General features: G+C 45.1%; 1 protein-coding gene across 2 annotated transcripts in view; it reads left to right on the top strand.

Annotated features, from left to right (window-relative positions):
- RPTOR (regulatory associated protein of MTOR complex 1) overlaps positions 1-26,657 on the top strand; it is a 466,323-nt gene that overhangs the window by 269,918 nt on the left and 169,748 nt on the right. For both annotated transcript variants that reach the window (XM_030208599.1, XM_030208598.1), the window contains exon 7: positions 15,720-15,779. In XM_030208599.1, coding sequence (XP_030064459.1) covers positions 15,720-15,779 — 60 coding nt within the window. The remainder of the gene's footprint in view (positions 1-15,719; positions 15,780-26,657) is intronic.

Below are 26,657 nucleotides of genomic sequence, written 5' to 3'. Positions count from 1 at the left end.
CACAGTGCAAATGTAGAGATGAGGATTTGTATGAATCTAAAAGACTGAGGTCTTCCCCTATGTACTACGTGTGACTGGTTCCTGTCATGGTATGTGCAAAACTGACTCATCTACATAGCATAGTAACATAGTAGATGACGGCAGAAAAAGACCTGCATGGTCCATCCAGTCTGCCCAACAAGATAAACTCATATGTGTATACCTTACCTTGATTTGTACCTGCCTTTTTCAGGGCACAGACCGTACAAGTCTGCCCAGCAGTATTTCCCACCTCCCAACCACTAGTCCCGCCTCCCATCACTGGCTCTGGCACAGACCGTATAAGTCTGCCCTCCACTATCCTCGCCTCCCAACCACCAACCCCTCTTCCCCCACCTGCTCCGCCATCCAATTTCGGCTAAGCTTCTGAGGATCCATTCCTACTGCACAGGATTCCTTTATGCATATCCCACGCATGTTTGAATTCTGTTATCGTTTTCATCTCCACCACCTCCCGCGGGAGGGCATTCCAAGCATCCACCACCCTCTCTGTGAAAAAATACTTCCTGACATCTTTCCTGAGTCTGCCCTCTCGTTCTACCGCCTTCCCATCTCCGGAAAAGATTTGTTTGCGGATTAATACCTTTCAAGTATTTGAACGTCTGTATCATATCACCCCTGTTCCTCCTTTCCTCCAGGGTATACATGTTCAGGTCAGCAAGTCTGTGCTCATACGTCTTGGAACACAAATCCCATACCATTCTCGTAGCTTTTCTTTGCACCGCTTCCATTTTTTTTAACATCCTTCGCAAGGTACGGTCTCCAAAACTGAACACAATACTCCAGGTGGGGCCTCACCAACGACTTGTACAGGGGCATCAACACTTCCTTTCTTCTGCTGATCACACCTCTCTTTATACAGCCTAGCAACCTTCTCGCTACGGCCACCGCCTTGTCACACTGTTTCGTCACCTTCAGATCCTTGGATACTATCACCCCAAGATTCCTCTCCTCCTCAGTACCTATCAGACTCTCACCGCTTAACACATAAGTCTCTCGTGGATTTCTACTCCCTACATGCATCACTTTGCATTTCTTCACATTGAATTTTAATTGCCAAACCTTAGACCATTCTTCTAGCTTCCTCAGATCCTTTTTCATGCTTTCCACTCCCTCCCGGGTGTCCACTCTGTTGCAAATCTTAGTATCGTCCGCAAGTAGGCAAACTTTACCTACTAACCCTTCGGCAATGTCACTCACAAATATATTGAACAGAATCGGCCCCAGCACCGATCCCTGAGGCACTCCACTACTCACCTTTCCCTCCTCCGAGCGAACTCCATTTACCACCACCCTCTGTCGTCTGTCCGTCAACCAGTTCCTAATCCAGTTCACCACTTCGGGACCTATCTTCAGCCCATCTAGTTTATTTAAGAGCCTCCTATGGGGAACCGTGTCAAAAGCTTTGCTAAAATCTAAGTAGATTATGTCTATAGCACGTCGATGATTCAGTTCTCCAGTTACCCAATCAAAGAATTCAATGAGATTCGTTTGGCACGATTTCCCTCTGGTAAAACCATCTGGAGAAATTACTCCAAGGCAGCTAAGGTAAGATGATCACTGCTGCCATTTTTGAATGGATGTGACCTCAGGATTATCTCTAGTTTTTAGTGTTCTGTGTTTTTGTAATAGGTCATCTTAAAACACAATTGTGTTTAGCTGACAGTAATATTTTTCTTATCAGAAATTACAGAAATGCTCTGATCTTCCAAGCATGAGTGAAAATAAGTTCAGTAATGCAGGACAGCTTGGTTTGTGTTCAGTGACGCATGTATTTGAGACAGTATATTTTCCATACACAAAACCAAGTTGCTGAAATATGTATTTAGAGCCTTTTAATTATATTTAGAGAAAAGATAATTTAATTCTGGCACAGGTTTAAGACCTATTGATGGGAGAACGCCTACATTTGTGAATTCAAGTTGTGTGAATGAAACACAACCATTCAAATAGTCCTTTTAAAAAAAAAACCCTTTCAGTATAGACAAAGGGAATATGCAAACTAAAATGTATTGGAGAGATGTTTTAGACAAATCATCTTCAAAACAGCTTTCATAAAGTAATGAAACTTTTTGAACAGATAAATGGTCATGTCAAAATGTAATGTCATGCAGGCTAAGTCTGTTTTTTGTCCCCAGGAAATCCAGTAAAGCATGTCTCAGTATAGGGTTTGATTCTGCCCCTCAGGTTGGTCTGTGACACACTCGGGACTGAGGCATCCAAGGAAACCTTCCCTTGTCAGAAAGTCTTTGTTCCTCGTACTGAGGTTGGCCTTTCTCTTGCCTCTAGTTCTTTCTTCAGATTCATTCCATATCTGCAGTAAGAGGCAGTACTTGGTCTTTGGTCTTTTTAAAATGTATGTTTGTCACAGAATATCACAAGGTGTGATTTTATACCCAAAATAGTAGTCACAGAAAATTCATACAGAAATAGGAAAACAGATTTTCCCAAATGGCAGATGCAATTAGGTCCCTAAATATAACATAGTAACATAGTAGATGACGGCAGAAAAAGACCTGCACGGTCCATCCAGTCTGCCCAACAAGATAAACTCATATGTGCTACTTTTTGTGTATACCTTACCTTGATTTGTACCTGACTTTTTCAGGGCACAGACCGTATAAGTCTGCCCAGCACTATCCCTGCCTCCCAACCACCAGCCCCGCCTCCCACCACCGGCTCTGGCACAGACCTTATAAGTCTGCCCAGCACTAGCCCCGCCTCCCAACCGTCTCTGCCACCCATTCAAGGCTAAGCTCCTGAGGATCCCTTCCTTCTGAACAGGATTCCTTTATGTTTATCCCAAGCATGTTTGAATTCTGTTACCGTTTTCATCTCCACCACCTCCCGCGGGAGGGCATTCCAAGCATCCACCACCCTCTCTCCGTGAAAAAATACTTCCTGACATTTTTCTTAAGTCTGCCCCCCTTCAATCTCATTTCATGCCCTCTCGTTCTACCGCCTTCCCATCTCCGGAAAAGGTTAGTTTGCGGATTAATACCTTTCAAATATTTGAACGTCTGTATCATATCATCCCTGTTTCTCCTTTCCTCCAGAGTATACATGTCCAGGTCAGCAAGTCTCTCCTCATACGTCTTGTAACGTAAATCCCATACCATTCTCGTAGCTTTTCTTTGCACCGCTTCAATTCTTTTTACATCCTTAGCAAGATACGGCCTCCAAAACTGAACACAATACTCCAGGTGGGGCCTCACCAACGACTTGTACAGGTTCTGGACGGGGTGTTAGGGAAGGTGGCAGAATGTTGACAAATTATTTTACTCTCATTAGTTAAAGAAATTGATCATTGAAGAAACGCCAGCTGTCAATCCTCTTCCCCTTCCCCCTGGTATGGCAATTCACATATAAAAGGCGGTCATTTATGGTGCCATAGAAGTAGAGGCTGGCTGACTTTCGGTTATGGTTCCAAAACTGGCCTAAAATCCTTCTTCTGCCTGGTTTATGTTTCGGCTGAAAGGTTACGGCCATGGTGTCTTTTTTGGGTGGAAGCTGAAGATTTGTGCTTCGTACTTTGTCCTATTTGTCTCCCTCTGACCCTCTCCCCTCTGACCAGGAGTTACCACCCCCCCCCCCCCCCAGCCTGTCTTACACCCCTAGACTGTCAGGGATTGTAGTGAGGAACAGGAGTGATCCCCAGTTGCTTCTGACTGGCTCTGCTCTCAAAATGGATGCCATTTTCTCACATTCATACAACCAAACTTTAGTTTTTGGGTTGTTTTGGCCAAAACCAGGAGATAAGTTTCGGCTGCAGTTTTGGTCAACCTCTACATAGAAGCATATTAATAAGGATATTTCATATTTTTAAAGTTTTTTATTCATTTAACTATGCTGTATTAGGCATAGTTAAATGAATAAAAAAACTTTAAAAATAGATTTTATGGTGGGAGGCGGGGCTAGTGCTGGGCAGACTTATACGGTCTGTGCCAGAGCCGGTGGTGGGAGGCGGGGCTGGTGCTGGGCAGACTTATACGGTCTGTGCCAAAGCCGGTGGTTGGGAGCGGGGATAGTGCTGGGCAGACTTTTACGGTCTGTGCCCTGAAGAGCCCAGGTACAAATCAAAGTAGGGTATACACAAAAAGTAGCACATATGAGATTATCTTGTTGGGCAGACTGGATGGACCGTGCAGGTATTTTTTTTGCCATCATCTACTATGTTACTATGTAAGTAAAAATAATTAAATTGATACTAACATTACAGCAGCACAGAGGTTTTTTGGCCAAGGATGAAGAAGTCCAGCCCCTTGAGCTTTGTTTGTTTGCCGGGGGCTTCTCGAGGCCTTTCCTCTGTATAGACAGAGACTTTAGCATGCTTAAGTTTTGAGATCTCCCTATTGTCTAGATTTCCACTATCTATCTATCTATCTATCTATCTATCTATCTATCTATCTATCTATCTATCTATCTATCTATCTATCTATCTATACATTTGTCCATTAGATTGTGAGCTCTTCGAGCAGGGACTGTCCTTCTATGTTATATTGTACAGCGCTGCGTAACCCTAGTAGCGCTTTAGAAATGTCAAATAGTAGTAGTAGTATCTAGATGGAAGCTCAGGACTACTTCCATCGTGTCCGAACAGATCATGCAGGATCTGGATATATGTGGCATATGATCCATGAATGTTACTGTTTATCAGTTCCTTTAGTATGGTTGTTGTTTTCTTCTGCTTCTTTGGGCTTCCAGCCTTTCTTGGGTGTTGGTGCCAGTTCCATGACCCTTCATTCACAGCTCCCTGGAGCTATTTCCCTATTTTGGATCTCCTTGGTGAGAGAAGCATGGTTTAAATTGCATACACGTTTCCAAAGGTTGCTTGGACCTGGCTACAGATTTGGAAAATTGCCAGATTCAGAGTGAGGAATAATCTGACTGAGGTATGATCCCTGATATAAATTTAAGCATCACAGTAGCGCAAAGAGGGTCCAAAGTACAGAGCAAAGTCCAAATAACAAAAAAAAGCACCAAGAGCCTTCAAAATCGTGACACAGTTCCTTTAATTGTATAACTTGAACATCAATCTTCCATAAATGACCTGACATGGGCCGTGTTTCGGCGCACAGCGCCTGTCACAGGGGTCAGATGAGTGATGGCAACTGATTGATGAAATCTGCAGTGACGGAGCTTTTCTCCCTTACCAATTTGCTTCATTTCTTTGAAGGCATAGTAACATAGTAGATGACGGCAGAAAAAGACCTGCACGGTCCATCCAGTCTGCCCAACAAGACAACTCATATGTGCTACTTTTTGTGTATACCCTACTTTGATTTGTACCTGTGCTCGTCAGGGCACAGACCGTATAAGTCTGCCCAGCACTATCCCCGCCTCCCAACCACCTTTTATCTTTCCTTCTGTTAGAGGTAGAAAAAGATTTAAGATACAAGAGATGTCGCTAGCTTATCAGGCTCCTAAAATTTAGCAAGCGATTTCTATGTTTTCATAAGTTTTATTCTCCTGTCAGGCTTTTAGAAAAAATTCTCAAGACTTTGCTATTTAGGAAATAGGTTTTGAGCTAAAATCTTGTCACATTATTCTTTATCACTATTGTACTGTATTCTCTGTAATTCGTAGGAGTGTGTCCTGGTATCTTGGATTGTGAACTGCTTAAAACTTTATGGTAGTAGCAGTACACAAGTATCAATGTTACGTTATGTTAGATCTAGCAGAAAAGGTAACCAACACTGTTTAGGTCACTGGATCCCAGACCGTTCTTGAGGTCATCCAATCAATGTTTCCAGGATATTCACAATGAATATTCATGAGATAGATTTGCAAGCACTGCTTCCACTGCATGTAAGCTTCACTCAAGAATATTCTTTGTGGCCATTCTGGAAACCCAACTTCCTGAGGGCACCACATGTTAGTGCACCACTGATCCAGACTAATACAGGGATATGGGCAGTGCTTTTTTTTGTAGAAAAAAAGGTGCCGATACTCATTATGGGTGGGGTCACCATATATGGCTCTGCCCCTATGATAGCCACACCCCCTTTACCAGCCATGGCGAATATAAACAGACATTGAAAATATTATACTAGTATAGGAGAAAAAAAATAACTTGTGATTTTTTTTCATTATAAATAATTTCAGTTCCAGTATACCCAGTGCAAAATAAGACAGCAGATGTAAATTCTCAAATTGGACATATTCCAAACACTAAAATGAAAATAAAATGATTTTTTCTCCCTTTGTTGTCTGGTGACTTTGTTTTTCTATCCATATTGTCCTAGTCTCTGATTCTGCTGCTATCTGTTCTCTTAACTCTGTTTCCAGGGCTTCCTTTCCATTTATTTCTTTACTTTCCTCCTTTCTTCATTTTTTGCCCTGTATCCATAGGTAAAAGCTGGGTCCTCCTCCGTGGAATTGACTGGAGGAGGTATAACATGGATCCAGCTTTTGCCTATTTTCTCCATCCATGTGCAGTTTTTCTCTTCTCTTCCATTTCCCTTATCTCCATCCATGTCCAGCATTTCTCCTCTCTCCCCGCCAACCCCTCCATCCATCCATGTCCAGCATAAATAAACATGTGGATAAAGGTGAGCTGGTTAATGTGGTGTATCTAGATTTTCAGAAAACTTTTGACACGGTTCCTCAAGTCATAGGATAGAAGGCAGTTAGACAAAAAACAGAGGGTAGGGTCAAATGGCCATTTTTCTCAATGGAGGAGGGTGAATAGTGGAGTTCCACAGAGATTTGTACTGGAACTGGTGCTATTTAACATATTTATAAATGATCTGGAAATTGGAATGAGTGAGGTGATTAAATTTGCGGATTACACAAAATTATTCAAAATTGTCAAAACGCACGTGGATTGTAAGGAATTGCAGGAAGACCTTAGGAAATTGCAAGACTGGTCATCCAAATGGCAGATGAAATTTAATATGGACAGTGCAAAGTGATGCACATTGGGAAGAACAATCCAAATCATGGTTACCTGATGCTAGGTCCACCTTAGGAGTCAGTATTCAAGAAAAAGATCTAGGTGGTGGTGTAGACAATACACTGAAATCTTCTTTCCAGTGTACATAAGTACATAAGTACATAAGTAGTGCCATACTGGGAAAGACCAAAGGTCCATCTAGCCCAGCATCCTGTCACCGACAGTGGCCAATCCAGGTCAAGGGCACCTGGCACGCTCCCCAAACGTAAAAACATTCCAGACAAGTTATACCTAAAAATGCGGAATTTTTCCAAGTCCATTTAATAGCGGTCTATGGACTTGTCCTTTAGGAATCTATCTAACCCCTTTTTAAACTCCGTCAAGCTAACCGCCCGTACCACGTTCTCCGGCAACGAATTCCAGAGTCTAATTACACGTTGGGTGAAGAAAAATTTTCTCCGATTCGTTTTAAATTTACCACACTGTAGCTTCAACTCATGCCCTCTAGTCCTATTATTTTTGGATAGCGTGAACAGTCGCTTCACATCCACCCGATCCATTCCACTCATTATTTTATACACTTCTATCATATCTCCCCTCAGCCGTCTCTTCTCCAAGCTGAAAAGCCCTAGCCTTCTCAGCCTCTCTTCATAGGAAAGTCGTCCCATCCCCACTATCATTTTCGTCGCCCTTCGCTGTACCTTTCCAATTCTACTATATCTTTTTGAGATACGGAGACCAGTACTGAACACAATACTCCAGGTGCGGTCGCACCATGGAGCGATACAACGGCATTATAACATCCGCACACCTGGACTCCATACCCTTCCTAATAACACCCAACATTCTATTCGCTTTCCTAGCCGCAGCAGCACACTGAGCAGAAGGTTTCAGCGTATCATCGACGATGACACCCAGATCCCTTTCTTGATCCGTAACTCCTAACGCGGAACCTTGCAAGACGTAGCTATAATTCGGGTTCCTCTTACCCACATGCATCACTTTGCACTTGTCAACATTGAACTTCATCTGCCACTTGCACGCCCATTCTCCCAGTCTCGCAAGGTCCTCCTGTAATCGTTCACATTCCTCCTGCGACTTGACGACCCTGAATAATTTTGTGTCATCGGCGAATTTAATTACCTCACTAGTTATTCCCATCTCTAGGTCATTTATAAATACATTAAAAAGCAACGGACCCAGCACAGACCCCTGCGGGACCCCACTAACTACCCTCCTCCACTGAGAATACTGGCCACGCAATCCTACTCTCTGCTTCCTATCTTTCAACCAGTTCTTAATCCATAATAATACCCTACCTCCGATTCCATGACTCTGCAATTTCTTCAGGAGTCTTTCGTGCGGCACTTTGTCAAACGCCTTCTGAAAATCCAGATATACAATATCAACCGGCTCCCCATTGTCCACATGTTTGCTTACCCCCTCAAAAAAATGCATTAGATTGGTGAGTGTGCGGCGGTGACGGCCAAAAAAAGCAAACAGGATGCTAGGAATTATAAGGAAAGGGATGCAAAATAAGACCAAGAATATTATAATGCTTCTGCATCACTCAATCGTGCAACCTCACCTTGAGTATTACATTCAATTCTGGTTGCTGTATCTTAAAAACGATATAGCGGAATTAGAAAATTTTCAAAGAAGCGTGACGAAAATGTTAGAACTTCTTCTGTATGAGGAAAGGCTAAAGAGGTTAGGGCTCTTCAGCTTGGAAAAGAGACAGCTGAGTGGGGGGGGGGGGGGGAATATGATTGAGGTCTATAAAATTCTGAGTGGTGTAGAATAGGTAAAAGTGAATCGATTTTTTTTTTTTTACTCTTTCAGAAAGTACAAACTCGAGGGGGCACTCAGTGAAATTACGTGGAAATACTTTTAAAACAAATAGGAGGAAATATTTTTTCATTCAAAGAATATTTAAGATCTGGAACTTGCTGCTGGAGGATTTGTTAACAGAGGTTAGTGTATCTGGGTTTTTAAAAAAGTTTTGACAAGTTCCTGGAAGAAAAGTCCGTAGTCTGCTATTGAGACAGGCATGGGAAGCAACTGCTTGCCCTGGGATTTGTAGTATGGAATGTTGCTACTCTGAGATTCTGCATGGAATCTTGTCACTCTTTAGGATTCCAGAATCTTGCTATTCTTTGGGGTTCTACATGGAATGTTGGTACTCTTTGAGATTCTGCATGGAATCTTGTCACTCTTTGGGATTCTAGAATCTTGTTTGTCTCTGGGGTTCTACATGAAATGTTGCTACTATTTGGGTTTCTGCCAAGTACTTGTGACCTGGCTTGGCCACTGTTTGGAAAACAGGATACTGGACTAGATGGACCATTGGTCTGACCCAGTATGGCTACTCTTATGTTCTTACACCTGAATGTAACTTGTTTGAAGCTACCAGCAAATCTAAAATAAAAACATAGGTACATTTACAAAACGAAGAACCAAATCTGAACTGTCTGTCATGGAGCCAAACACAAGTGTGCAGAGGTTAGCTGTTGAGAAAGCTCTGCAGTGTGTACAGGACAGTTGACTTTCTCCTCATATCTTCAGACATCATAGATTCCTCTAACATGCTGTACTGGTTATGAAAGTTCTTTGACACCGGTTAGAAACAGCACAATGTGGAATCTTTGGCAGCCGTGCCAGGGACAAGGGATTCTTCCTGTTTATTTTGCAGGCTCCTGCTCATATTGATTTCTTAGTCTTAAGAGCATGGATTGTATCCAAACATACTAAATTGACTTAAAAATATTTTATAATTATTTGATGTGCCATTCTTGTTGCAGTGAGAACACCGTGGCGCGTTGGGGCTTTTTCAGGGCATTCGAGATGTGTATCTTGCTGTGTCTCCTAGCTTAAAACAAATCTGTGCTGGTCGTGTTTAGGGCAGGTTCATAAAGGTACGTGCAGCAGGTAGAATTTCTCAGCCCCTAAGGCTTAAATATTTTATTGCAGCATTATCTAAACACTTTAAAGTTATTCTTTTGCACCTTCACTAAGCCCCTGGAAGTAACTGTGTTCTGAACACTTGTCACAGATGACTTCACATGAAATGAGATCCTATTGGGATATGTGACCTGTGATCAAGAAGCAGAGGAAATGTTCATCAGTCCCCTTGAAACATGCAGCAGTTAAACCGGTCCCTACAGAAAGGACGGGGGACAGGAGGTGATGAGAACTAACACCCACCCAGTATCTGATTTAGTACACTTGAGTGTACCGTCATTAATGCTGTCCATCTGTAAATTTCACAGAACCCAGTTAGAAGTAGATTTCTGATGAATGATATTGGACTTATTGGCAGCATTTGATACAAAAATGCACAACCTCTCTATCTCTATAGATAGTTTAGTTAAGGAATGGATTTATTTGTTCCAAGCTTAGTGTGTGTGTGTAGGGGGATGTGGGGGGGAGAGCTATTTAACACATTGGAATGAAAATGTGGAGTCCTGCAGGGCTGCTTGTTACCTGCTTTTTAATGTGTACTTGATTCTCATTATTGAGAAGCATATTTTGGATGTCACATTATTTTGCAGACAATGTCCATCTTTACATAGGGCCCAACCATTAGACTGAGTCAGATCTGAAATCTTATAGTTTAGCTGATTTTGCTAATAAATTTATAACATACCCATTTCTGAAAGACATGGTCTCTCTCTCTTATTTAGGAATTGTGCTAGATGAGCTGTCTGTAGATACTTCCGTTACAGCTAATATTAGCGTGTATTCTGCTAACATTCATCTGCCGAGAAGAGCAAGCTGTGTTGTTTTTTTTAAAGACGCAGACATTGGCTGCAGCTGTTTATGCCTTAACACGGGGGATCTGCTACTGTAATAGCTCTTCCGACTCCATGTTCAGAACACTGCAGCCAGGTTCAGAGCTAATGGGTCAGTCCTGTTCTAGATACATTGCACTGGCTACTTGTGGAAGAAAGTATTACGTTTTGTTGTTCTACTTTTTTTTTTTTTTAATTTAACAAGAGATCTTTATTGAATAGTTAATAACCACACAGTGATCTGTTAATGTACAGAATATAAATACAACCATATTAAACTCTTCAGTGTACTGTTATTTCTCCGAGGACAAGCAGGCTGCTTGTTCTCACACGTGGGTCGACGTCCGCGTTGGCCCAGGAAACGGAACAAACTTTTAAGCAAAAATAAAAAGTTTTTTTGCCTAGAGTCTTCTGGCGCATGAATCACGCGCAGCGCGCATGCAAGAAAGACTTCCTGCCCGTCAGGCGTGCGCGCCCCTCAATTTTCTTTTCTCCGTGTTGAGGTGCGATAGTTTTTTTCTGTGCTCCTCTCAGGCCCAGGAAAGTCTTCGAGTTTTCGCTTTTTTCTCCTCATTTTTCTTTGTTTTATTATTGTCGTTAAAAAAAAAAAAAAAAAAAAGTTTCCATAATGTACTTTTAGATTCTCTTCCCTTTCAAGTTTCCTTTGTTTTTTGTCAAGGCCGGTTTTTAGGCCACGTGGTCAGGTTATTCCCTTATTTCTGTGCCCTTTTTCCTTTTACCAGGCACAATCACGTCTTTTGAATTCACTGATCACGTCTTTTGAATTCACCGAAGCCGTTCTCCTCCTGCCTCGAGGCCTCCTGTTATGCAGGCCCCCCCGAGACTGACCGTCGGACCCAGCCCCAAGGAGAGGTCTCGATGACGGGCATCGAGCGAAGGCAAAGAAACACCATCATTGTTCTCCTTCGACACACGGTACCGGGAGCTCCGGGGCGTCGAGAGGGTCGGCACCCGAGAAGCGTCAGCGCCGAGAGGATCGCTCCCCCTCGATACAGGAGGTGCAGATGCGTCAGTCTCCTAGCAGCCCGGTACCTGCTCCCGAGCCTCCACAGATTCTGACACCACCTGTTCCACTGACCCTGCAGCCTTCTCCGATGGCTGCTCTTGATGAGCACATCCGGGCCTTGTTTCCAGAACCTCTGGAGGAACAGCTATGACAGCTTCAGTGTCAGGGGTGCTTGCGCCTTCTGTACCGTCTGCTGCAGCGGTGTCTGGCCTATCTCCTGCGGTGAGGTCCCAGACCGCAGTGCAGCTGCCACCCAGGTCGACTCTCCTTCAACATTGGTGGAGGGAGCTTTGCTGCAGTCAGTCCGGGCGTTGGCCGCTCAACATCGCCATCGAGGACATCGTTCCTTGGTGTCGAGGCAGGTTCAGTGTCGAAGTAACTTAACAGAGGTCTTATCCGATACTGAGCAGGAGCGTTCATGGGAGTCAGAGGAAGATCCCAGGTACTTTTCTTCTGATGAGGACTATGGGATTCCCTCTGAACCTTCCCCTCCACCAGAGAGGAGACTATCTCCACAGGAGAGTCTTTCCTTTTACTCTTTTGTCCAGGAAATGGCTACGGCTATTCCCTTCCCTGTGGAGGTTGAGGATGAGCCCAGGACTGAGATGCTCAAAGTCCTGGACTATTCTTCTCCACCTAAAGAGGCTGTGACAGTCCCTCTGCATAAGGTACTGAAGGAAGTCCTTATGCGAAGCTGGTCGGCCCCTCTGTATGGCCCCATGGTCCCGAAGAAAGCTGAATCCCAGTATCGGATCTACGGTGAACCTGGATTGATGAGGTCTCAGTTACCCCACAATTCTATGGTGGTGGCTCAAGAGAGCCAGAAGTACTAGAAACTATGCTTCGGTGCCCCCAGGCAGAGAAGCTAGGACTCTTGATTCTTTTGGGAGGAAGACGTATCAGGCCGCTATGCTCGCTGCCGAGATCCAGCCATACCAGGTCTTCACGAGCGTTCACTTGCAGGACTCGATAAGGCAACTGTCTTGGTTGATGCTCTCCCTCCAGAGCAGGCCGAGCCTTTTTGCCAGGTGGTCAGGCAGCAGAAGGCATGTCGAAAATTCCTGGCCAGGGGTATGTTCGACACTTTTGATGTAGCATCCAGGATTGCTGCTCAAGGTATAGTGATGCGTAGACTCTCATAGCTGTGTGTCATTGACCTGGACCATTCGGTCCAGCAGCGAATGGCAGATGTTCCTTGCCGGGGGGGGGGGGGGGGGGGGTCTACCTTTTTGGTGAAAAAGTAGAGGATCTTGTTGATCAGATCAAGAAGCATAATGATGCTATGGATTCTCTCTCCCACCGGGCGCCTTCTGCTACTACCTCCTCATCTAGAACGTATTTTCGGGGGAAGAGGAGTGCTCCCTATTCCTATCCTAGGTGTAGGTACACTCCTGCTTCTCGACAGCCTTCCCAGGCTCAGCCCCAGCGCGCTCGTTCTCGTCAACAGCGTGCGTCTAAGGCCCGTGCTGCTCTCCAGCAAAAGCAAGGAATGGGTTTTTGACTGGCTCCAATTAAGCATAGCCACAGTAAAAGTGTCCGTACCAGACAACTTGCCAGTTGGAGGGAGGTTAATGTTTTTTCACCAAAGGTGGCCTCTCATAACCTCTGACCGGGTGGGTCCTTCAAATAGTCCGGTCAGGATACACCCTCAATCTGGAATACAGTCCTCCAAATTGCCCACTGGGAGCTCATTTTTATAGTTCCCAGCACAAGCAGGTAACAGACATACACCCTGTGATGCCACTTGTCATCTTACATATACAGAAATTTTCAGGTCCTACCATATACTAATGTAAGCTTTGATCTTTAATCAGCTGCCTAGCATACAATCTGGAGCATGAGCTGGCCTGGGTACACAATATATTTGTGTAGGTCATAGGCCGGGACTAGAAAAAAACCCAGGAGGCCAAATAAGGCTACGCTCCATGCACTCAGTTCTCGGAATAAAAGCAGGCCATATGGTTGATGTGTTCTGAACCATAATAATAGTTCAGTTCAAAAATAGGCAGGATTAAACAATCATGGACAATTAAAACAGAGGCAGTATACATGCAGAGCAGCAAAACCTTTAGGCATAGACATTTTCTTCCACTCCTTCCTGTGAGAACTGTGGAGTTCTCCAACAAAATTATTACTCTCCAGCTATATGTTACAGAGGTCCTCAGCAGTAAGTAACAAGGAATAGGTGCACTTAGTTGTTGAGCCAGGCAGCACTAGCTCTTACCCCCTCTGAGGAGTTTGGGAGGTCAGTAGGATAAGCCCATGGATGCTGGGGTTTTGGTTCAGGAGCTGCTGTATAAGGTCCCCTCACCAAGCTGATGGCTTAGATTGACACACTCTGGGTTTGTAGCCAAATGGATTCCTGATGGTACAGCATAGGCGAGATATAAGTACTCCCTTCTCCTTCTAAAATTAGCCCAAATGTAATGAGGTGACTCCCCTATTTCCAGGCAAAAAAAACAACAGGTCAGAAATCTGGATGACACTTCTGAATCCTGCCTGTAAAAAGAAATGGCTTAAATGTGTTGACTGGATTAGTACAGTACAGCTGTGTATAAAAGGCTGGAGACATCTTGCAGGAGGGCTGTCCATTACTGTGGGTCAGGGTTCAGGAGACTGAAGCCAGCCAACAAAATTCAAAGCTAGGAGTTTATTGTACTTCTCTATTATGTACTAGACGTCTACAAATCTAAATTTTGTAATCGCCTTTTTAGCAATATGTAAACCACATTGAACCTGCCATACGGTGGGAAAAAGTGGGATACAAATTTCTCTTAAGGACTGAAACGCCTCCGAGCTTTCTAATTTTCCCCAGTTAGGGGCTGGGACACTCATTTCCTCTGCTCACTGACATTATCTTACAGCTCTCTTAAGCGGGCCTTTCTGCGTGGCAACCAGTGAGATCAGCAGCTTCTTACATACTTTTTCTTAGAGGAACCCAGTGGAACTTTCTATTCACAAATTCTGCGCAATGATCCACAGGTTCCTACACTAATATAAATGAGTTGCTGGTGAGTAGATTCATTTTTGCTAACATGGTTGCCCTCGGTGTCTAGGGAATTTGTGGTGGCGGTTTAACAACAACAACAGCAAAATGCCTGGACCACAAATACCTTATTAGGGTATTAGTGTAGTAGTGCTCGATTTGTGTGGCTTAGAACCCTTGCATGGTTAATAGAGGGCACAGGTTTTTTCATATGACATAATTGGAATTGGTGTGGTGAAGAAATACAGTGAGCTTTTCTTACATTAAAAAAATGTTTGCTTTTATTTTCTCATCACTGATGTGATTAGAGAGAATTGGGAGGTGGGGGGGTAACATTCGTGTAGTGGAGGAGTGGCCTAGAGGTGGCCAGTTCAAATCCTACTTCTGTTCCTTGTGATCTTGGGCAAGTCACTTAACCTTCCATTGCCTCAGGTACAAACGTAGATTGTGAGACCTCCTGGGACAGAGAAATATCCAGAGTACCTGAATGTAACTCACCTTCAGCTACTACTGAAAAAGGTCTGAGCAAAATCTAAATAAATAAATAAAGATTCTAGAATTCTAAAGAATAACAAGATTCCATGCAGAAATTCAAAGTGTAGCAATATTCCATGTACAACCCCAAAGAGTAACAAGACTCCTTGGGGTGGAGGAGTGGCCTAGTGGTTAAAGCACCAGTCTTGCAATCCAAAGGTGGCTGGTTCAAATGCCACTGCTGCTCCTTGTGGTCTTGGGCAAGTCACTTAACCTTCCATTGCCTCAGGTACAAACGTAGATTGTGAGACCTCCTGGGACAGAGAAATATCCAGAGTACCTGAATGTAACTCACCTTGAGCTTCTACTGAAAAAGGGATGAGCAAAAAATCCAAATAAATAAAATGAACACTTAAAACCTCCAACCTTTGTCGTTGTCATCATCTGCTGTCTTATGTTACTGAATATTTCTAGTAAACCTGTTTTTTTTGCTTCTGTTTCTGGCAGGTTTTGTATGCAGAAGAGCATCAAACTGGTGCCTGGTGTCACGCTGGATCTCATAGAAAAGTAAGCACTTCCACTTTAGATTTCTGCCTTTTGGCCCTTCCGGTTGCTTTTTGAGCATGTGGCTGTTGACTTTAGAACCTCTGGTCAATACAGGGTAATGTGGGAGTGTAGTGTCACATTGAAATCTAATATTTATGTCACAGCACATCATCCTCTTCTCCTCCCCAACCCCTTCCGTCACCCGTATCACCTTCACCTCCCTTCTGACGCTTTCCGTCTCCTTCCCCTTATGCTTCAAGTAATCTGGTGTACAGCAGTTCTAGTGTGTGTCGCTGTATCCTCAGACATCGGAAGGAAGCAGCAGCAGGTAAAACGTGCTGCTTGCTGAGGATAACATTAGTTGGGGACCTCAGCCATAGAGGAGTCCTTTGAACACTAGTCAGAAGGCTGTGCTTTTTATCTGGCTAACTGTTGCAGTGTCAGTGGGCTGCATGTTTTGGTGTCCCTTTGCTATGAACACAAGAGTGCAGCTAAGTGTCCACAGTGCTGCATGTTGCAAGGAAGGGGTGAGGCTAACTACTTTAAACCTTGGTCTGCCGAAGGGGAAACCCAAAAGGGGAGAGCCCCTTTGTGAGCCCCCTCGAGAGCCCAGTTTCATTGCATTTAATTACACATGGGGGGTTATTGTATATGGAGACTCAGTAAATGGCCTCTTATAGGATGTTATCTAATATAATAAAACGCACCCTCAATGTTCTGAAGACAACGTTCTGAAGCCATCTTACGTCGCTCCCAGGCTGAAGGGTTCGTGGATGCATGGTGGTGAAGCCATCCCACTCACAATGTCTCTCTGCCCCGCCCTCGCATCAAACGTTAAGACGTCGAGGGCGGATCTATAACAGTGAAGGGATCGCTCGAACCACCTGACCACGCCCCCACCCACACAGATGTCACTCTCTTCCTCCAACGCTGCCACTTCAACGCCCCTCCCGTCCCTCCCACTGACTTCAACACTCACCCCTCCCTCCAATTTCAACACCCCCCTCCCTTCGCGTTACTGCCCCCCCCCCCCGGACCTCCCCCCCGGCACGAACCTGAGGACAACACGCTTTCCTGCGGAAAACATCCCCCAAAGAACGAACATATTGCTTCTCTTCGGGTCTTATTCCCTCCCTGTGTCCTGCCCTTCCGGAACCTACGTCACAAGAGGGCGGGACACAAGGAGGGAAGATGACCCGAAAGGAAGCGAACTGCTGGGCTGGCGAGGCGTACTGCGTGCAGCACTAGACCGGAGCTTCTGTTGTCCAAGAAACAGGTTGGTGCGCCAGGGTTGGAAATGGTGACCGCCGATCTCAGGGGCAGGGCCATGGATGGCCTGGCCTGCTGCGTGCAGCACTTTATAACGGGGTAAGACGTGGCGGGGGGGGGGCGGACGTGACCAGCGATCTCGAGGGCAAGGGCGACCACAGAACTCAGGGGGAGGGCCATGGATGGGAACAGAAAGGGAATGATGCGTGGCAGGGCAATGTAGGAGAAAAGGCAGAGAAGTCAAGGAACACTCTGGAACTGGGAGGGAGAGAGGACCCTCCAACTGTGACGGAGGAAGGGATCCAGAAACAGGGACGAAGGGAGGGAGGGAGGGAGGATCATCAAACACAGAGGGAAGGAGCTGGAACCTGGAGGGAGGGAGTGGGGGACCAGGAACTGGGAAGTAGGGAGGGACCAAACCTGGAACTGGGAGGTAGGGATGACCATGGAAGGGGGGGGGGGGGGGGGGAAGTGGAGAGTGACAACAACCCTGGAACTGGATGGACCACACTGGAACTGGGAGGGAGTGAGGAGAGGGGAGGGGGGACCCTCCCCCCACAGACTCTCTCATTATCACACACACACACTCTCTCTATCACATACACACATACCCAGTCTCACTCTCTCTCACACACACCCAGTCTCACTCTCTCTCTCTCTCTCTCTCTCTCTCTCTCTCTCTCTCTCTCTCTCTCTCTCTCTGTCACACACACACACACTCGCGTATTCACTCTCTCTCACTCATACACTCACTCTCACACACACTCTTTCAGACATACACACTCTGAGGAAACACCTTCCTAGCGCCCGTTTCATTCGTTTCAGAAACGGGCCTTTTTCACTAGTGTTTCCATAATGTGTACTTTGGATGTGTGCATTGGTGGAGCTAGGGTGGAACATGCAAATACATGTGTAAATTGTAGAATACGTAATTTGTCTATACTCTGGCTAACACTAGGCAAAGCTGTTGCACCCCTGCTATGGGGCTGGTGTAAATAATCAGACCTTAAATGTAAGCGCGTTCTCTTCTGCTTGAAAATAGGCACTGTTTATCCTCTTATGCTGTCATAGAATTACCTTCGTACTATGGCAGTATTTGTATTGTATGAATTTCTGTTGAATCATGTGTAGAAGCTGTGCGATGCTTTGTTGTAAATAAATGCTTGCAGCAGGGGGTAACTAGGAAGAAAATCTGGAAAACTAAGAGTAGGTCTCCTTATATGCCTTGATCAAAGCTGCAACTTTTTACAATCTATAGAAATTTTTGAAGTGGCACCAATAAGTGCACATTCGGTAAGTAAAACGTGGTATCGGATTTATGATGTATTCATGGGAAACAAGCTTGATTTTATCTTTACTGTGGAGATGCTGAGGCTTGATAGCAGTGGTGTGATTTTTCTCTCCTTTATTACTTGGAAACTAGACAGTTATATCAGTTTTCCGGGCTTTGAGTCTCCAGTAAAGGTAATTAAGTTCTCCAAGACTCTGGAACAGGTTGTGTTTTGGACAGCTGCAGTTCAGATGTAAACTGAAAACACTTTTGTTTCAGGATGTCCTTGATTTAATTATGTCTAGCTAAATGTGTCATAAATCAAGCAGCTTTTGAGGAGATAAAACTTCCTATCCAGTGTTTTAAACGAAATTTTATGAAAAGTAGGAGCAGCAGTTGTTCAGTTTGTTCTTGATGTGACCCACACATACAGTTTGTTTGGGTGTAGGATTGTTTTTGTTTTTTTGGTGTGGTTTGTCTGGGGCTATATTTTGTATGGTTTTTATACCATTGTGTATATTTATGTAATTGTATTGTGATTGTGTGGTAGGGAGGAGTGGCCTAAGGGTTAGTGCAGCGAGCTTTGATCCTTGCAACCTGGGTTCAATTCCCACTGCAGCTCCTTGTGACCTTGGGCAAGTCTCTTAACCCTCCATTGGCCCAGGTACAAAAGCTTAGATTGTGAGCCCTCTAGGGACAGAGAAAGTACCTGCATATAATGTGTACAGCACTGCGTACGTCTAGTAGCGCTATAGGAATGATTAGTAGTAGTAGTATTGCTTGCCCTGAAATGGTGGTAGAGGACAGCAACTTGAAAGCCGATCTTAAGGTAGTTTGTGTACGTTTAATAGGAATAGCACAGCAACTGCGCACAGACTGCTATATGCTAAGAAGTGGAGGAGTGGCCTAGTGGTTAGAGTCACCAGTCTTGCAATCCAGAGGTGGCTAGTTCAAATCCCACTGCTGCTCCTTGTGATCTTCGGCAAGTCACTTAACCCTCCATTGCCTCAGGTACAAACTTAGATTGTGAGCTCTCCTGGGACAGAGATATATCCAGAGTACCTGAATGTAACTCACCTTGAGCTACTACTGAAAAAGGTGTGAGCAAAATCTAAATAAATAAATAAAGATTCTAGAATTCTAAAGAATAACAAGATTCCATGTAGAACCCCAAAGAGTAACAAGATTCTTTGGGGTGGAGGAGTGGCCTAGTGGTTAGAGCACCGGTCTTGCAATCCAGAGGTGGCCACTTCAAATCTCACTGCTGCTCCTTGTGATCTTGGGCAAGTCACTTAACCCTCCATTGCCTTAGATTATGAGCCCTCCTGGGGCAGAGATATATCCAGAGTACCTGAATGTAACTCACCTTGAGCTACTACTGAAAAAGGTGTGAGCAAAATCTAAATATATGGAATGTGGCTACTATTGAAGATTCTATATGGAATGTTGCCACTTTTTTGAGATTCTAGATGGAATGTTGCTAGTGGAGGAGTGGCCTAGTGGTTAGAGCACCGGTCTTGCAATCCAGAGGTGGCTGGTTCAAATCACTTAACCCTCCATTGCCTCAGGTACAAACTTAGATTGTGAGCCCTCCTGGGACAGAGAAATATCCAGAGTACCTGAATGTGACTCACCTTGAGCTACTACTGAAAAAGGTGGGAGCAAAATGGAAATAAATAAATAAATATATAAAGGAGGAGACAAAGTTCACCGACTGGGACACTCAGCTCAGACCCACTATTCTTGGGATCATTTTATAAGAGGCTGGCTAACCTGCGCATAACGTGCATCACTTCTCCTTCAGACTTTACCTGTGGAAAGCACAGCGCTTGTGTACTTGTGCTACTTAGCAGACGCACACATCCCAGCTTATTTTACGTGAGTGTGTCAGGTCAGTATTCAGCTAGGACAATCAGCGTTTTTGTGTTTTTAACTACCAGTCCACACAGCTGAATTATATCCAGATACTCAACACTGCTCTCTGGATAGCAGCCAGAGCTGTACATCTGTATTCAGTGGAGACCAGGACTGCCATCTGGGTAATGGTGACATTAGAACTGCCATCCGGATAGAAACAGGATAAAGTCTGGACAGCCTTTTTACTGTCTCTTATTTGGATTTAGCTCACACCTTTTCGGTAGTACCTCAAGGTGAGTTACAGAGAACTCACAATATGGTTGTACCTGAGGTAACATAGGGTTATGTGATTTGACCAAAATCACAAGGAAGCAGCAGCAGGGTTTGAACTGGGCTTCCCTCATTGTCAGCCTGCTGCTCTAATTTTTTTTTGTTTTTTGTTACATTTGTACCCCGCACTTTCCCACTCGTGGCAGGCTCAATGTGGCTTACGTGGGGCAATGGAGGGTTAAGTGACTTGCCCAGAGTCACAAGGAGCTGCCTGTGCCTGAAGTGGGAATCAAACTCAGTTCCTCAGGACCAAAGTCCACCACTAGGCCACTCCTCCACTGTTGTTACTATTTGAGATTCTACATGGAATGTTGCTATTCCACTAGCAACATTCCATGTAGAAGTCGGCCCTTGCAGATCACCAATGTGGCCGCGCAGGCTTCTGCTTCTGTGAGTCTGACATCCTGCACGTACGTACAGGACGTCAGACTCACAGAAACAGAAGCCTGTGCAGCCTTCTACATGGAATGTTGCTAGTGGAATAGCAACATTCCATGTAGAATCTCCAATAGTAGCAACATTCCATGTAGAATCTCCAATAGTATCTATTTTATTTTTGTTACATTTGTACCCTGCGCTTTCCCACTCATGGCAGGCTCAATGCGGCTTACATGGGGCAATGGAGGGTTAAGTGACTTGCCCAGAGTCACAAGGAGCTGCCTGTGCCTGAAGTGGGAATCAAACTCAGTTCCTCAGGACCAAAGTCCACCACCCTAACCACTAGGCCACTCCTCCACTGTTGCTACTATTTGAGATTCTGCTATTCCACTAGCCACATTCCATGTAGAAGTCGGCCCTTGCAGATCACCAATGTGGCCGCGCAGGCTTCTGCTTCTGTGAGTCTGACGTCCTGCACGTACAGAAGCCTGCGCAGCCTTCTACATGGAATGTTGCTAGTGGAATAGCAACATTCCATGTAGAATCTCCCAATAGTAGCAACATTCCATGTAGAATCTCCAATAGTATCTATTTTATTTTTGTTACATTTGTACCCTGCGCTTTCCCACTCATGGCAGGCTCAATGTGGCTTACATGGGGCAATGGAGGGTTAAGTGACTTGCCAGGAGTCACAAGGAGCTTAACTTTATTCAGGTAGGTATCCGGTCAGCAGACTGAATATTGCCGCTAATGGGATAGGTCAGAAGTCTAGCCAAGCTATCCTTAGATAAGTCTGCTATGCCCATTTATCTGGAGAACAGCGCCATTCCTCCGTGTGTGTATAAACCCTATCCCCTTCCCAACTCTGGAAGGTCAGCAGTAGAGAAAATGACTGATGATGATCACATGACGTATCCATTGTTCTCATGCACATCCCTGCCACCCCTTCCGCTCCCTCTGAGATCCTCTGTGCTTGTTCCATACTTCCTTGCATTAAGATATTTTCCTCATCTCTACGTGCTCCACCAGGAGGCTGTTCCTCATATCCACCACCCTTTTTAAGAAATACTTATTCTCCGTGGACAACCAGGCCTATGTATTCTCACACATGGGTAACGTTGATCCCGTGTTGCCCAGTCTAGAGTTTATGTAGAGTGCGAGACATGCAGTTACATACAGTACCACAGTTGTTTTTTCCTTTTACTGCAGCGATGGTTTTCTTCCACTCCTCACAGCTTGGTCCAAAAGAGCTTTTTGGAGTGCCTTTTTGGCATTTTTTTCGCTGTACCTTTGTGTACCCGACTTCAGGTTACCCCTTTTTACTTTTCCCTTATTGTTTTAGTTCTTGTGTACTTGGTGTTTTTTTCTTCTTAATATGTATTAACTAGTAAAAAAGCCCCGTTTCTGATGCAAATGAAACGGGGGCTAGCAATGTTTTCTTCTGTGTGCATGTGGGAGTGTGTGTGTCCCTGCCCTCTGGCCTCTCTCCCCTCCCCCCTCTGAGTCCTTCACTGTTACAGAGCCAGCAGAGCTCTGCTGTTTTCCTTCACTGACTGTGTTACAGAGAGGGTGGGGCAGACACTCATGGGGAAACCGGATATCTCGCCCCCTTCACACTTCCGGCTGGAGGCTTCATAGAACGTTGGTGTTGTTTTTTATATAGAGAGATTATGTTAACTCACAGGATATGCCTGCTCCTTCTTGTGATCCGCACTGACCTGTTTTTATGTAGTTGCAGAATATAAGAAGTAAAGTAAAATTCTTCTCTCCCCTTACCCCCCCCCCCCCCCCCCCCCCCCCCCCCGCTTTGTTTCCTTTATTTTCTGCGTCATTTAGCCACATTTAGTCCTTGACTTTGGTCAGGTTCTCCCGTTCTTATTTTCTCTGGTGCTTTGCCCCTTTTTTGGCACCATCAAGTCGTTTGCTTTTGCCATGAAAGTTTTTCCTTTTCTAAGCGCTGTACCCAGTGCAATAGGACCATCTCTGGCACGGATGCCCATTCTTGGTGTCTTCAGTGTTTGGGGCCTGACCATAGCCATTCCAACTGTGTTCTGTGTATTCACATGAAGAAAAGGGACCCAGTTGGCCAGGTAAGCTCAGCTCGAAAAGTTTTTGGAGCCAGGTCGAATCCTCAATGTTGATGTCGACATCGACCTCGGCTGTGCCAGCGTCGGCGTCGGATGTTGCATTGGCCTTGGGAGCATCGGTTCATATGGCTGCTAGACCAGTAGACACTGGGAGCAATTGTGCATCAAGTGGGTCTCCACTTGCCTTAGCGATGACTGCTGCGCAGGATCCCTGGGTCTGACCTGTGTCAGACCCAACACCAAGGCGACGTGAAAATTTGACTATCCCGTTGCACGAGATCTTGCAAGACATTCTCATGTGGCATTGGGAGTCCCCTCTGTCTGTCCTAGTATTTCCCAAAAATCGACACCATGTACTGAATTCAGAGTACCCCTGGGTTTGATAAGCCTCAACTGCCTCATCATTCCCTGGTAGTTGAATCCACACTCAAAAGGGCCAAGAGTTTTAGAGACTATGCTTCTTTGCCCCCAGGCAGGGAAGCTAGAACCTTGGACTCTTTTGGGCGTAAGATGCTTTGGGCCTCTATGCTCATGTCCTGTATTCAATTATACCAGCTCTTCATGAGTGTGTACTTGCGGGACTCTGTTCACAAGCTGCTGGATTTGGCAGACTCTTCTATCGGAGCAGGCCGAATCACTTCACCAGTTGGCTGTAGGAGGCGTGTCATAAGTTCTTCATTAGGGCCGCCTACAACACTTTTGATGTGACATCCAGGATCCCTGCCCAAAGTAGAGAAATGCACAGACTCTCATGGCTGTGTGTTTCTGACTTGGAACTGGTGGTTCAGCAGAGATTGGCAGATGTTTCATGTGGGGGGGGGGGGGGGGGAATAATCTTTTTTGGCGAGAAAGTGAGAGGAGGTTGCTGACCAGATCAACAAACACACTGATACCATCCTCTCTCTCTCCTGCCAGACGCCTTCTGCATCTGTCTCCTCATCTAGGAGGTTTTTTGACAAGTCTAGAAGGGGTGCCTAATTCTCATAGAGGCATAGGTATGCTGCCTCCTCTCATTAGGCACAACCCCAATGCGCTCGTTAAGGTCCTCTGCGTACACCTACAGTGGGGGAAATAAGTATTTGATCCCTTGCTGATTTTGTAAGTTTGCCCACTGACAAAGACATGAGCAGCCCATAATTGAAGGGTAGGTTATTGGTAACAGTGAGAGATAGCACATCACAAATTAAATCCGGAAAATCACATTGTGGAAAGTATATGAATTTATTTGCATTCTGCAGAGGGAAATAAGTATTTGATCCCCCACCAACCAGTAAGAGATCTGGCCCCTACAGACCAGGTAGATGCTCCAAATCAACTCGTTACCTGCATGACAGACAGCTGTCGGCAATGGTCACCTGTATGAAAGACACCTGTCCACAGACTCAGTGAATCAGTCAGACTCTAACCTCTACAAAATGGCCAAGAGCAAGGAGCTGTCTAAGGATGTCAGGGACAAGATCATACACCTGCACAAGGCTGGAATGGGCTACAAAACCATCAGTAAGACGCTGGGCGAGAAGGAGACAACTGTTGGTGCCATAGTAAGAAAATGGAAGAAGTACAAAATGACTGTCAATCGACAAAGATCTGGGGCTCCACGCAAAATCTCACCTCGTGGGGTATCCTTGATCATGAGGAAGGTTAGAAATCAGCCTACAACTACAAGGGGGGAACTTGTCAATGATCTCAAGGCAGCTGGGACCACTGTCACCACGAAAACCATTGGTAACACATTACGACATAACGGATTGCAATCCTGCAGTGCCCGCAAGGTCCCCCTGCTCCGGAAGGCACATGTGACGGCCCGTCTGAAGTTTGCCAGTGAACACCTGGATGATGCCGAGAGTGATTGGGAGAAGGTGCTGTGGGTCAGATGAGACAAAAATTGAGCTCTTTGGCATGAACTCAACTCGCCGTGTTTGGAGGAAGAGAAATGCTGCCTATGACCCAAAGAACACCGTCCCCACTGTCAAGCATGGAGGTGGAAATGTTATGTTTTGGGGGTGTTTCTCTGCTAAGGGCACAGGACTACTTCACCGCATCAATGGGAGAATGGATGGGGCCATGTACCGTACAATTCTGAGTGACAACCTCCTTCCCTCCGCCAGGGCCTTAAAAATGGGTCGTGGCTGGGTCTTCCAGCACGACAATGACCCAAAACATACAGCCAAGGCAACAAAGGAGTGGCTCAGGAAGAAGCACATTAGGGTCATGGAGTGGCCTAGCCAGTCACCAGACCTTAATCCCATTGAAAACTTATGGAGGGAGCTGAAGATGCGAGTTGCCAAGCGACAGCCCAGAACTCTTAATGATTTAGAGATGATCTGCAAAGAGGAGTGGACCAAAATTCCTCCTGACATGTGTGCAAAACCTCATCATCAACTACAGAAGACGTCTGACCGCTGTGCTTGCCAACAAGGGTTTTGCCACCAAGTATTAGGTCTTGTTTGCCAGAGGGATCAAATACTTATTTCCCTCTGCAGAATGCAAATAAATTCATATACTTTCCACAATGTGATTTTCCGGATTTAATTTGTGATGTGCTATCTCTCACTGTTACCAATAACCTACCCTTCAATTATGGGCTGCTCATGTCTTTGTCAGTGGGCAAACTTACAAAATCAGCAAGGGATCAAATACTTATTTCCCCCACTGTATGTCTCTTGCTGCTCTCCAGTCAAAGCAGGGTACGAGATATTGACTGGCTCCAGCAGAAAGTATCCGTGTTGGACGACTTGCTGGTTGTGAGGAGGGTGAAGTTTTTTTCCACGAAAGGTGACTCCTTGCAACTTCTGAGCAGCGGGTACTTCAAATAATCCATCTTGGGTATCCCCTGAATTGGCGTCAAAAAACACCAGATTGCACACCAAGAGCTCATTACTTCAGCTCTCCACAGGAGCAGGTACTTGCAAAAGAAATCTCAGCCCTTCTGAAGACTCATGCAGTCAAGCCCATTCCACCAGGGGAAGAAGGGTGGGGATTCTATTCCAGGAACTTGTGCAAAAGAAGACAAGGGTGGTGTGTCCCATTCTAGACGCAAGGGCCCTTGGCCACAAAAAGTGCTGACGATGGATGCATCTCACCGCAGTTGAGGAGCCCATGTAGATGGGCTTCACACTCAGGGTGCTTGGTCCGCCCAGAAAATAGATCTCCAGGTCAGTCTCCTGGAGCTTCGGGAAGAAGACCTACCACACTGCCTTGGGTGAATTTATTTCAAAAAATGCAGCATAGAAATCCTAATAAATACATATACTTCCTTGCTCCTCAGCAGACTCCTCTGCCCATCTTCTTTCCGCACTAAGAAAATCCTTATGTGTAGACTTGTGTGCTTGCTCACCATGGATCAGTGTATCTTCTTCTTTCAGACTAAAAAAATGTGCTTCTATCTCTCTGAGGTGTGTGACTTTCCTTGTCAAATTGTCTTAGATCTAATAAAATATTTTGCTAGTCTGGAACCCCTGGAATGTACTTCTGTTCTCTTTTCACTTCCTTATTCTCCCTTTCCAAACGATTCCAAGAAGTGTCTAACTTCCTAACAGGACTGAAGGCTGTAAGAAGAGGGAACCAGCAGCTCAGAAGTGCTATGACTTCAGCAATTTTACCTCCTCTTCCTTTAGAAGTTCTGTATCTGGTGCACATCCAGGCTTTATACTACACTTTTATGCACATATGAAAACACATTTCTATGGGTAGAACGCTGTAGACTAC

This window comes from Microcaecilia unicolor, chromosome 6 (genome assembly GCF_901765095.1).
Source record: "Microcaecilia unicolor chromosome 6, aMicUni1.1, whole genome shotgun sequence".
In the NCBI taxonomy this organism is placed as follows: domain Eukaryota; kingdom Metazoa; phylum Chordata; class Amphibia; order Gymnophiona; family Siphonopidae; genus Microcaecilia; species Microcaecilia unicolor.
This window is presented reverse-complemented; position numbering and strand designations above follow the sequence as displayed.